Source organism: Notechis scutatus, chromosome 1 (assembly GCF_049901735.1).
Source record: "Notechis scutatus isolate UNSWTSFEM ecotype Mainland chromosome 1, rNotScu1.2, whole genome shotgun sequence".
NCBI lineage: Eukaryota > Metazoa > Chordata > Lepidosauria > Squamata > Elapidae > Notechis > Notechis scutatus.
This window is the reverse complement of record NC_142009.1, coordinates 148,969,060-148,981,984: the sequence shown is the minus strand read 5'-3', so window position 1 is coordinate 148,981,984 and position 12,925 is coordinate 148,969,060. Positions and strand designations below refer to the sequence as shown.

Sequence of the window (12,925 nt, the reverse complement as noted above, 5' to 3'; positions counted from 1 at the left end):
AATATTCCCCTCTATCTATGGCTATCTTGTCAAGTATCCAAATATATTGTATATTATCACTATTAGTCCAGAACCAACTATACCTGCAGGTAAGTAAATCTACCAAAATACAATATTTACTGATATATAACACAGTTTGAATTCATACTATTATCTATATAAGTCTAAATATTAATATTACCTCAAACAGTCTACATATCTAAATAAAAACAGGTGGATAGGTAAGTTTAAATACAATATATTATTTGTTATATGCTCAATACGTTAACTTAAATCCTGAACTATCTTTAAATTAGTTTACTTTATTTATCTCTGTTAAATCCTTTTACCACCTTCCAGCATCTCTACTCGTTCTCCATTCTGTAGGTACACTTCCGTTTCCACTCTTCCATTTCCCCGTCTCCTCCAACTTCTGCTTCAAGATAGCACCTCTTTCTTCTGGCTTCTCCTGCCTGTTACTCCTTTTCTGTCCCAACTCACAGTCAACTCACAGTCCACCATCCACAATCCACTTTCCCTTCCTTTTTCTTGCCATCTGCATGATGCACCGATCTCCCTTCCTTTCATTCTGAACTTTCCTTCCTACAGCAGCACCAACTCCTTCTTCGACTTCCTCTATGAACCAATTCACAGTCCGCTTTCCAGTCTCTCTACTCCTTCTCCACATTGTTATTCTTCTTCAAATTTCTCTCTCCCACTTCTCCATCTGTTCCAGCTTGTGCTTCGAAGCGTCGCTTCTTTCCTTTAGCCTCTCCTGCCTGTTGCTTCCTTTCCGTCTTTGTTCATGACAAAATCCCCCGCTCCAATGCTCTCCAGACTTCAGCTTATAACTCGAGACGTCGCTTTCTTTCCTCCTGTCTCTCTCGCCTGTTTACTCCTTTTCTGACCCAGCTCGCAGCCAATTCACCTTCTACCGTCCATCGTCAACTTTCCTTTCCTTTCCTCTCTCACACTGCCCGTCTGCTCCACCGATCTTCTTCCCCGACACTCTCCGGACCTTTTCCTTCTCTCACAGCCTGTCTGATACACCAATCTCTCTCTCTCTCTCTCCACACCAGCTCTGATCGCCTTCCCCGTTTGTTCTCATCATTCTTCCTCCAACAGCATCCACTTTTCAGCTCCCTTCTCAGCTCTCCTTCTGTCTTCTGTCAGCCAATTCTCCACTCTCACACCACCATTTTACATCCTCTCATTGGCTTTTCCTACTTTCTCTTTCCTTCGTCTTTATTCGCCATATTCCATCACTTTAAATTCCAGGCTTTTCCCTCCAGTCTCCTTCCTTTCAATTCTTCTCTTCTTGCTTCGCCATTTTTCTTGATTCTTTTTAGAGCTTTCTGTCCACCTCTTTACGAACCCTTCCCTTGCACAATATTGCTGACTCACTGCTCCTCTAGCCAAGTCGCCACTTGCCTCCTCAGGGATTCCCCCACTACCGGAGCCTCCTTCTCTTGCCAATTCATAGTTCAGGACTTATTGTCTCAGGTACTTCACTTTTATTTCGGTATTGGGAACTAATTGTTCGCTTGACACAGTCTGTTAACTAATTCTTTGCTTCCTCATCAGTGGTTCGTCATGGCCTCGGGTCTGCCATCTTGCAATGACAGGCGTTTTCACGCAGGGTTGTAGGGGTTTCCTTTCATTGCAGCAGGAGATTGCCTTTCCCCTCGTTGCCACCCGGGGTTCCCCTCTAATCCACATAGCTCTCCAGGCTTACCGCGTCCCCAAAAGATCCCAAACGTGAAACGATCGAGCTTGAAGAATGGAGACCGTTCTTTTTCCGCCCACTCCACTTTGTCTCCCCCACCAGAAGTTCAAGAGAACAATTTTTTAAAAAGAGCTGAAATCCAGTAGTTCTTCATCAGGTTATATGATTAAATGCCAAGGGAGGAAAAACATGGAGAGGAAGACAGTTTGGGTCTGTTTCAGTTTAGTTTGTTAACTGAAGTGAAAGAAGGTTTATACAGACTTGTAAGTCTTATTCCAGAGGAGCAATATAATATTTGCAGGAAGAAGGAACAAGCAAAGGTTTGTATGTTCTAAAATTTTGAAATATAATTGCAATGGTTTTTCCCAAGCACATTTAAATTGAAGTGTTCCTGGTCATTCTTATTATGGAAGGAATGGCTCCATTAATGTGAAGATGTAGTTTGTGATGTACACAGTTATGTGCCCAAAAGAAGCATGGTAATAATTTCACACCTTTGGATCAGAAATAAATATTTATTTCGCTGACTCTAACCCTATGTGATATTATTTTTATATATCTTCTCTTGTGATTGGCACAACTCAGAGCATCATGTAAATTTCTGTCACTGAAAACACTTTTACTGAAATCATGTGAAAACATGATGTTTCTATTGTCATTTTAAAATAGATAAAAATACTCACAGAAATTTGGACAGCTTCTACCAAAACAAACTATTCATATTAGCATGTAGACTTAAAAGGAAAGTAGATAATCTACACCCTGGAGATGCTGATGGGGTAAGAGTTGGAATTCACTGATATGATTCCAAATTTCATTTGGAAAACAGCCTCAGGAATGACAACTGCAGACAAAGGCCTTCATCAATCTGTTCACACCCCTGTGGTTAAATCAGAAAATTAAACTGTGCTGATCAACAGCCTCATCCTCTGATTTTGGCATGTTTTGTGCTGTAACTGGAAAGACCCGGATGCAGACTGACAATGACAAAATTCCAATTCCAGTAGGGTGGTATTTCTCAACCTTGACAACTTGAAGATGTGTGGACTTCAACTCCCAGAATTCTCCAGCCAGCTTGTTGGCTGGAGAATTCTGGGAGTTGAAGTCTATACGTGTTCAAATTGCCAAGGTTGAGAAACATTGCAGTAGGGAATGGAATCTGTACCTCCCCATCCAAGTCCAACCCTTCAAGCACTTTTATCATCTATATTAGCTTTTACACCGATCAAAGTATTTCATGGTTGTTCCAAAGGTGCTTTTTCAAGAGCTGAAGAAGCTTCTTGGATGAAAAGTGAAATGTCTTCAAAGAAAAACCAGAAAGTCCAGTTGCTTCTTGAAAAAACACCTTTGGGACATTGAGATCAAAGATGCTAATGTAGAATTACGGTACTATGAAAGCAGCAGCAACAGTCTCTGAAATTTCCTCTGCCATTTTAAAATATGGTATTTCATCAAAATTGAGATAATAAGGTTCAAAAAGAGAGGCATTCAATAGCAACTTTTTATTAAAAATTTAAACTCAACAAGAGCTTTTGAAAAATGTGATGGATAGAAAGTAGTTCTAATTTTATTGTTTGATTTCTAAATGATCTGCAATATATAGTCAAGGATTTTTAAAAAAACATTTTATATGTGTAGGTTTGCAATTTTTAAAGTTTTTAATGTTTGATCATCCAATGTCCAAATAAAGTTAAACAATTTTAAAAAAGGATTTTTTGGGGGGGTGGTATATGTTTTATTTGCAGTTTTCTTTTAACAACCAACATTTTTTGTGGACAGTGCAAAAAGGATTTCTGAATGCCCTTAATAACCAGCAGAAATTTTTTCTACCAAAATTCTATTCAGATCTGGGGTTTAATAAATTCCTGGAACCAGAAATTTAATTCTAAACGTTTTTCACCAAGCTCCAGCTGGTGGCCCCCTCAAGTCCTTTTTTTTTTTTTTTTTAAGCAGTTTCTAAGGCCTCCCCCACCTGGATTGGTAACCTTCTCCATAAACATGCTAGCAACACTTGTTTGCTGATAACTCGATCATCTGTGTGGTTGCCAGTCAGAGTCTGTGGTATAGCATACAACAAGGGAAAGCTGTCTCCCACGGCTATTAGAGACCATTCACCTGGGAGCCTGGGAAAATGCCTTTCAGCAGCTGAGTTATCTGGAGTGGCCTGGCAGGTATTCACTTCCCCGCAAAATCTGGCACCTGAATCATTCTGTTCTGAGTTCAGCAAAGTCTTCTCCAAAACCACAAGACAGGCCTATGGAGGCCTGTCATGATCTCAAAGTGTTTTTGTGCTTGACACACCCCTGCTTCTTTTTCCACAATCTTTTCCAAAACACTGAACCTTTTCTTCCTTACAATCCAGCTATTTCACATGCTGTACACATGCCCTTATCCGTTATTATTTGAAATGTATTCTTTTTACGTGCTGCAGGGACTAAAAACTCTCAATAAATAAAGTAAATGTTTTTAGAGAAAACACACTGAAAGAACTAAATGATATATCGGCCTTGTAATCTATCTCATTCTTTAAGCTGTAAAATGTATAGGCCACACAAGCATTAATATTTTAGTGTTGCTAGTCAATACTCTACAGTTTCATGCTTTAAATTACATCTAATCCCTTAATTATCTTTTTTCAGTCAATATTTCAACACTAAGCTTGAAGCTACAGAAAATAGCTTTTATCTAAACTCTGTGTGTGTTTATACACACACACACACACACACACACACACACACACACATATATATATATATATATATATATATATATATATATATATATATATATATATATATATATATATATATATATATATATATATATATATATATATACACACACATACATACATACATACATACATATATATATATATCTTTGAGGGAGGGAGGGAGGGAGGGAGGAGAGAGAGAGAGAGAGAGAGAGAGAGAGAGAGAATCCTGCCTCTACTATTGCTCAGGTTAAGTTTTCTTCAATCTAGTGCCCTCATCATCCTCAACCAGCAAGGTCAATAACCTTATTAAGTGTGGGAGTTGTAGTCCAGGATATCTGGAGGACACCAAGTTAGGAAACTCTTATTTACAGAAACTCTTAGGCCAACCCATGTGTTGCCCCTCATCAGTCGGGACCTTTAGCCAGAAACATAGAGGGATAAACAGAGGCAACAAAAATATGTTAAGCAAGTTTTAGAGAGCGTCAGAAGAAAGAGAGACGCTTCAGGACATGGCATCCACCAGGCAATTCAGTCAGCTGAGTTTAACTTTATTAAGCTGTAAAATATTTAAAGACATTCTATCACTATGAAATTAGTATTATAGAGCACTAATATCCTTCTGAATATGAAGAGACTGCTAATAGCATGAAGCAATTTGGCAGAGGCAACCACTCCCTCTAAACTCTGTGGGCCCTGAGGGTAAGCAGAATAGGGAAAGGCTAAGTCAAGGAACTGCAGGCGGGACACTGAAACCTTCCAAGCAGTCATTTTTCCACTTTCCTAGAGGGAAACCATAGATCATCTCTTCTTTCTCCAGTATGCATTTATTGTCTTTCCCTTCTTTTGTTCTGTCGCTTTAGGGTTGTTAAAAGGTTTCCCTTGATACCTGCAATTTTCCAAAAAACATGTCTTTCCCATTTGACTATCGTTCTCAGTCCCTTTAGGTAGGACTCCTGACTGTTGTTCTCTGAAAGTCAGTATTTGGTTGGGCAAATTGTCTATGGAGATTCTCAGCCATCTAGGTCATGGTTGTCCCAAAAGTGCTTTTTTCAAGAGGCAACTGGACTTTTTGGGTTTTCTTTGAAGACGTTTAGTTTCTCATCCAAGAACCTTCTCCAGCTATCTTCAGAAGCTTCTTGGATGAGAAGCAAAATGTCTTCAAAGAAAAAAAAACCAGCAAGTCCAGCTGCCTCTTGAAAAAGCACCTTTGGGATAGTTGGGGAAATGTTCTTCTATCTATATTACTTTTCTTCTTTGACTATGTAAGCATATCAGCAAATCACTGATTTTCTTTTCATTTTCTTTTTCTTTTCTTTTTTCTTTTTGGATATTTTTGATGATTTCACCTTTAATGGCATTAGCATTCTTGAAGCACTCTACCCAGTCTAATCTGTTAAAACTATTCTTGACTTGACTTGTCTACAGTATTCATTGTATCGCATGGAATATTGATGAAGTCATATCTGGTTGGTTTGATGATATTATTCATGTTCTTCAGTTGTACTTTTAAGGAATTTGTGAGCTGTAGTCAGAAGCAGTATTTTTGTTTACTGAATACTATAGACCTTTTTTCTATCTGTGCTTTCAGAATATGGGCCACTTGATTTTGCTCCTGTTCTTTTAGGTGGTATCCATTTGTACCGTCATTTTATTTTATTTTTCAGTTGTTGGAAGACTGTTACAATTTTTTAAAATTTATATAAACAAATAAAATGTATTACATTTTAATAATCACAGAACCTTCTTGGCAAAACTGTCTTCTGCTTCCTTTTTATGGATTATCCCATCATTTGTGCAGCTTTATTACCGACTTCAGCATTCCAGTCTCCCATAACTGGTAGGTTGTCTTTTGTGAGAGTTGAGTTTACAAGGTATTATAAGTCACCACAGCACTAGTCAACTTCTGCTTCTTCTGCATCTGTTGTTGGATTTGGATTGCCATAATATTGCTGTCTTGCCTTGGATTCAAAGTGAAATCATTCTTTTATAGGAGGAGGTTGTTTTTCAAGTCTAATTTTGATACCTTTTTATTGCAAATTATTGCCACCCCATTCCTTCTGTGATTTTCTTGTCCACAAATGAAATCTGGTACTCCTCTGACATGAACTTCACTCCATTGCAGATCTCTGATTCCCAGATTACTTATTTCAGTCTGGACATTTATGTTTTGATAACATTAAGTATATCTTGGCTTATGGTTGATATCCTGGTCAGGTCTACTTGGTAGGGCTGATAAAAACCTTACTCTCCTTTCTTTTTTTTTTGCAATTCCATTTTATTTAGGGGAAAGGGGGTAGTTTGCGTTATTAAACATCAAATCAGAAGTTTAAAGGTAAGGAAATTATACTTTGAATGGCACCACTTTTGTAATTATTTTTAATTAAAAGAAATCCTTCCCTGTTACCAAGCCAGGCTATTTCTTTTCTTTTTTAAGTCTGATGCTGGAAAATGTTCAGACATGCTTCACTTTAAACACCTAGACAGTTTTAATGCCCTGTGAGAAATCCAGAGGATTCTTTCTTCCAAAGATTATATCTGACCACAAAACAAGAGAAAGACTAACATGTAAAGATTAAAATATATGGTTAATTTTTAACTGCTCTGTACAATCTTAAAGTCTCACTTTCAACTAGATTAAATAATATAACAATACATGCACGAATCTGCAAGTATTACTCTATCCTCATACACACACGTCACACATGGTATAATCTTTTATAACTTGTCAGTTAACAATGATCTAACTGGGATTTATTTTCTGAAAAACATTCTGTATGAGTTTGTACTGTGTTGCCCACATATTTTCAGTGTTATTTCCCAACATCCAAGCAGAAAGTCACAGCTTGCTCACAGCTGCTCAGCTCTTTCCCCAAATATAAACAACACATTGCTTTAGCACATCTTTCTAACATCTGGATTGGGAAGAAGGCTTTACATCCCCTTCTTTCATCCAGGATAGGTGGTACGAAGGAGGCACAAGCAGGAGCTTCTCTGTTCTTTCAAATTTCCATCTCTGTTCTAACTACGGAAACTCAGCATGGAACTTTTCCGCCCATTTGATCAATCAAAAGAAATTATTTGACCTCATTTTATTTTGTTTTAGCTCTCATCAACTAGCCATACCTTTCTAGGATTTGAACCCGGGCCACTTGCACATTAGGCAGATGTATTAACCTCTAGGTCACGGGCTCTCCTTGCTTTGTCAGCCATACCAGGGGGGGAAATTAAGTGTTTTTCCGGTGAGACTGGACATCTGCTTAATATGCAAGTGACCTGGGTTCGAATCCCAGAAGGGTATTGTTAGCTGATGAGAGCTAAACAGCTTGAAATACCTATACTAGTCTCCCTCTATTTCTCTGTTGGTAAATTTAAATCTAACACAAAAATAGGCAGAAGTGACTGCCTGTGAAGGCTCCTGAATTGGGGCTGAAAGCGAAAGCAGAAGCAATATGCTCCTTCCCATATTTGGATGGACCAGGTTGCCCTGATAGACTGGTCTCAACGGGAAAAACACTTTCTACCCACAGTTTTCATGTGTTCTGGAGTGATTTGAGTTCCCAGGAAGTGAGAGTTTTAGATAAGGAGTATATGAAGGACAAACTACTTGGGATCTGTATTCTGCCATTCATAAGTCCATTAAATTATTAATGGCCGCCAACTGATCAGAGATAATTTATTTCTCATTTCCTTCTTTAAGTGGTTCATATAGTCTCTGCATGCTTACTTTTTAATTCTGAGCTCTGAATAAAAATCTGAGTTAAAAAGAAACCCGATCCTATGATCAAATCATCACCCACATATTAAAAGCATCGCCATTTCTTACTGAATTTGATTACTTCCACATTATACAATCTACCTATTTGATTAAAAAAAACCTGTGCAGTATTAATCAAAAGATTAAGTAAATGGAGCTCTAAATAAAAATGATGAACTCTTACCTCTTAAAGACAAAGAATTAGCTTCTCCATGTTCGGTTTGCTTGCATCGGCCGTGCAATTTACGTGCTTTCAAGTACTGTTTTACTCTTGATTCAACTGCATCTTTCAGCAGAAGACAGACTTCCTGGGAGATAATTTGTCTTAAGGTGAGTTTAAATATAAAGACTAAGAAGAATGATTTTTTTCTACTTATTGCATATAATAATATATTCTTACAAAACTTGTGATTTGCAAGTTAAAAAAATTGCAAGTACATCAAAAATGAGTGATTATTTTTTAATCTATGCATATTAACAAAGCACAATATTATTGACAAATAAATTGCTTTATTTTTTTAATGAAACGACAGAATATAATTTGTTTTCTAAATAAAATACTTTTTGTTTTCCCATACACCAAATTTAAAGATCATGTTTTCCTTTTTTCTTTTTTTTAAATTCTCTATGCCAGTGATGGGTAACCCTTTTGTCGTCACGTGCCGAGAGTGCACGCACATGTGTGCCTGAACCCATAATGCAATGCATGCGCATGCTCCCTCCACCCCCGTGTATGTGCGCATGACCCCACCATGATCCCCCACCCCCTGTGCATGCGCCCCACCCCCCTGTGTATGCACGGCAGATACCCAACAACCAGCTGACTGGTGGGAGGCGTGCATGCGCAGTAGAACTGTGCTGGGACGATGGCTCACATGCCAGCAGAGATGGCTCTGCATGCCATTTCCGGCACGCATGCCTAGGTTCGCCATCATGGCTCTATGCTATGGCCACTGTAATATATACAGAACAAAATGAAGGGAGAAGTAGAAATGAAGAAAACTGGTATATGCTTCTTCCTTCATAAAATTAGCTCTGCACTGAGACAGCTGAAGTGGATTTATAAAATCATGAACTTCTTGAGATCAATTTCTTTAGATATTTTTAAAAGTAGGAATGATCAGTCTTTACCTCTCTCTGATGATCAGAAAACCACATATGGTCCTGAGATGCAATATGGAAATCTACCAAGACTGCAAAGTTTCCACACTTGGGATAGTATTTGGAGATATCAGGGAAATAAAAAGAAATTGACCATTAAATGATACACTATCAACAAGCCTTAATATTTATTTAATTAATTGCTACCAAGCAATTCTAGGCTGCTCACAATACCATAAATAACAGAATCAATTACAGGATCAAAACATTAAACAGTGGGCATTAAAACATTAAAATTAATAGTAAAGCAGATAAAAAGAACCAATGCGCAGACAGGGTGGAGGTAATTGACTTAGGGTTTGAGGATTAACCCCTAGCAGAGTATTGCAGCAGTAGTCAGGCCAGGCAGCCAAACGAGAGCGGAAGGGCCCCAGAGTATACACACACTGAACACAAACACTGTTTGTAGTTTAAATAGTTTTTAATCCAGTTAGAGTTTAATCATTGTCATTCAGTCCATTAAGTCATTCACAGTATTTCCATCCAGTAAGACTCACTAGTATAGTTCAAGTTAAGAGTCCTTGCAATATCTTTATCAGCCGATAAAGATATCTTTCCTCCTCCTCCGGTTTCACTCTCCAGAGAAACAAACGCTGGATATTCAGTAGAATTACGCAGTAATCAGCAAACAGTAGCAAACAATAACAGTTCAGTCACAGGCACTCACAGTCAGTAATCTCAGTTAGTCGCAGCAGCACACAGTTACAGTTACAGCCAGTTACAGACAGTAAACTCACAGTATAGACAGTTCACAGTAAGCTTTCCAGCTTCTAATGCTTCCTTATATTGTAACTTCTAACCGCACCCTTAATCGGCTAATTGCCTGCTGCATTGTGCTTAAAGTGATAAGCACTTAAACCATGATATCTAAGTTTTATATATTTATTCACCCAAACCATATTTGGTATCAATGTTATACCTAACATACTCCCCTTTTGGGTGAAATAAATATATAATACCTTTACAATCTAATCCCATATTTATCACAACTTTCCTGGTGCTTACTGGCACCTTGGGCTTTAGTAAAATTATCAGCTAAATTGTCCTCCGACATACAGTATTCTAGCTGAATCATCTTACTTCTTACAGATTGTCTCACGTTTAGGTATCTTAGATCTGTATGTTTGCTCCTTGTTTTTACTCCAATATTTGTGGCCATTTGAATTGCTGCCTGATTATCTTCATGTATAATTATAGGATAATCTACAGTTATACCTATATCAATTAACATTTGTTTATACATTATTAACTCTGTACATAACAATGATAAACAGGAGAATTCTGCCTCCATAGTAGACAAACTTATATGCTGTTGTCTTATTGACTTCCAGCCTATTAATGTATTACCCAGCATTATGGCTGTTCCTGAAGTCGACTTTCTAGTGTCTCTTTCTGATGCAAAGCTAGCATCTGCATAAGCACACAGAATTAAATCACCCTTTGGTTCTAAATACAATGAATAATTCATTGTCTTTTTAAGATATCTTAATATCCTCTTAGCTGCTATCCAGTGTCTTTCACATGGTGCAGAATTGAATCTAGCCAACTGATTCACGCAGTACGATATATCTGGTCTAGACCAATTACTAATATAACTCAAACTACCAATTAAAGATTGATAAATCACCTTATCAAACTCAGGGCTTTGTACATCAGTGTTGCTAAACTCCTGACTCATTGGAGTCTTAGCTGGCTTACAAAGCTCCATCTTGTAATCTTTTAGCAATTTGCTTATCTTATCTTCCTGAGATATCTTAAAACCTTTCCTTGTTTTCTTTATATTCAAACCGAGATACTTCTTTATCTCCCCTAATTGCTTGATCTTTATTCTCTTTCCTAATGATGCTATTATTTTATTTGCTTCATCATTAGTTTCAGTTATCAATGCAATGTCATCTGTGAATAGTAATAATAATGATACTTTCCCATTTGTCTCCCTCTTAAACAGACATGGATCGGCTAAACCAGCTTTAAATCCTATATTGTCTAGTTCCTTTACAATATACTGGTTCCATTCATAGCCTGATTGTTTTAGACCATAGAGACTTTTCTTTAACAACCAACAATCATTATTATCCTTATTTTCACTTTTAATACCAACAGGTTTATTCATATAAATAATATGTTTTAATGGGGCGTGCAAGTAAGCAGTTTCCACATCTAAATGGTTAACTATATAGTTTTTACTAGCTGCCCACACTAAAGCTGCCCTCAAGGTTGCTGCTTTAAGACTAGGTGCAAACACCTCATCATAGTCATTAGCATTCTGCCTAAAACCTTGGGCTACTAACCTTGCCTTATGGATTAAATTACCATCTTTATCTGTTTTTACCTTAAATATCCATTTGCAGCCAATGGATTTCTTTCCTACAGGTAATTTGGCATTTCATACACCTTCATATCATCTAATGAATTCAGTTCCTTATTCATTGCTGCATACCATTTTTCTTTTTCCTTATTAGGATACTTTTAATTTCTTCTACAGAATTAGGAACTTGATTAATCTGACACACTGTGTTAGCCTGGTACCTATCAGGCGGTCTAGATATACGATGTAGTTCTTCTGGGAATTACAGGGCTTACAGGAGGACTTTGTTGAACTACTACCTGTTCATCTTCCTCATCCTGTTCAGCTATTGAATCTGTTTCTTCCTTTATGGGCACTATTTCATCCTGTATTTGTCTCTTTACTTTATTTTTAAAGTTACAGGGATAACTAATGGGATTTCTATAGGATTCAATAATTACATCTTTATTGGCATCCTGTTCTAATTTCTCCCATCCTTCATGTTCTAGAAATTGGGCACTAGCACTACATAACACTTTAGATGTGCCTTTCTCCCAAAATCTATATGCCCTATGGTTTGCCTGATAACCAACGAAGAAAAATCTTTTAGCTCTATGTTGCCCTTTTTTCTGAGTTGTGCAGGAATATGCACCCATGCTGGTGCACCAAATGTGTGCAGGTAACTTAGGTCAGGTTTCCTGCCATGCCACCTGGTAAATGGAATTTCACCTGTTGTTGTATTAACAACGTTGTTCAATATGTTATTAGCACACATTGTAGCCTCCCCACAAAGAATCAGGTAACCCAGAATCATTTAACATTGTTCTAACCATTGCCTGTAGTGTTTGGCCTCTTCTTTCAATAAAAGCGTTATGTTCTGGCCTGTATGGAGCAGACTTCTTATGCTCTATTCCAGCTACCTTAAGTCTGTTCTGGAATTTGTTATTAATAAATTCCGTGCCATTATCTGTCACCAGGGTTATCAGTTGCCGTTTAGACTTTCTTTCAGCAAACCTAAGCCAATTGAAAAAATGTTGATATGTTTCAGTTTTGCTTTTCATTAAATAGCAAAACCCATATCTAGAATAATGGTCCATAATGCTCAGTATATATCTAGCACCCCCATACTGGGTTTCTTTGGACCTATTATGTCTGCAAATACTACTTCTAAAGGTTCTTTTGTTTTGAAACCATTTAGCCTATTTGCAGGCAATACTTTGCTCTTATCTTCACAGCAAACATTACAACGCAAATATTTATCACAAGGTTTTAACCTTATTCCTTCAGATAACTCAACTGTAC

General features: G+C 37.5%; 1 protein-coding gene across 1 annotated transcript in view; it reads right to left on the bottom strand.

Moving 5' to 3' along the window:
• Positions 1–12,925, bottom strand: part of SLX4IP (SLX4 interacting protein) — a 99,209-nt gene that overhangs the window by 31,148 nt on the left and 55,136 nt on the right. Inside the window, exons 4-5 of the mRNA XM_026668511.2 lie at positions 9,307–9,384; positions 8,360–8,483 (exon numbers count right to left, since the gene is read on the bottom strand). Of these exons, the coding sequence (XP_026524296.2) occupies positions 8,360–8,483; positions 9,307–9,384 (202 nt within the window). The remainder of the gene's footprint in view (positions 1–8,359; positions 8,484–9,306; positions 9,385–12,925) is intronic.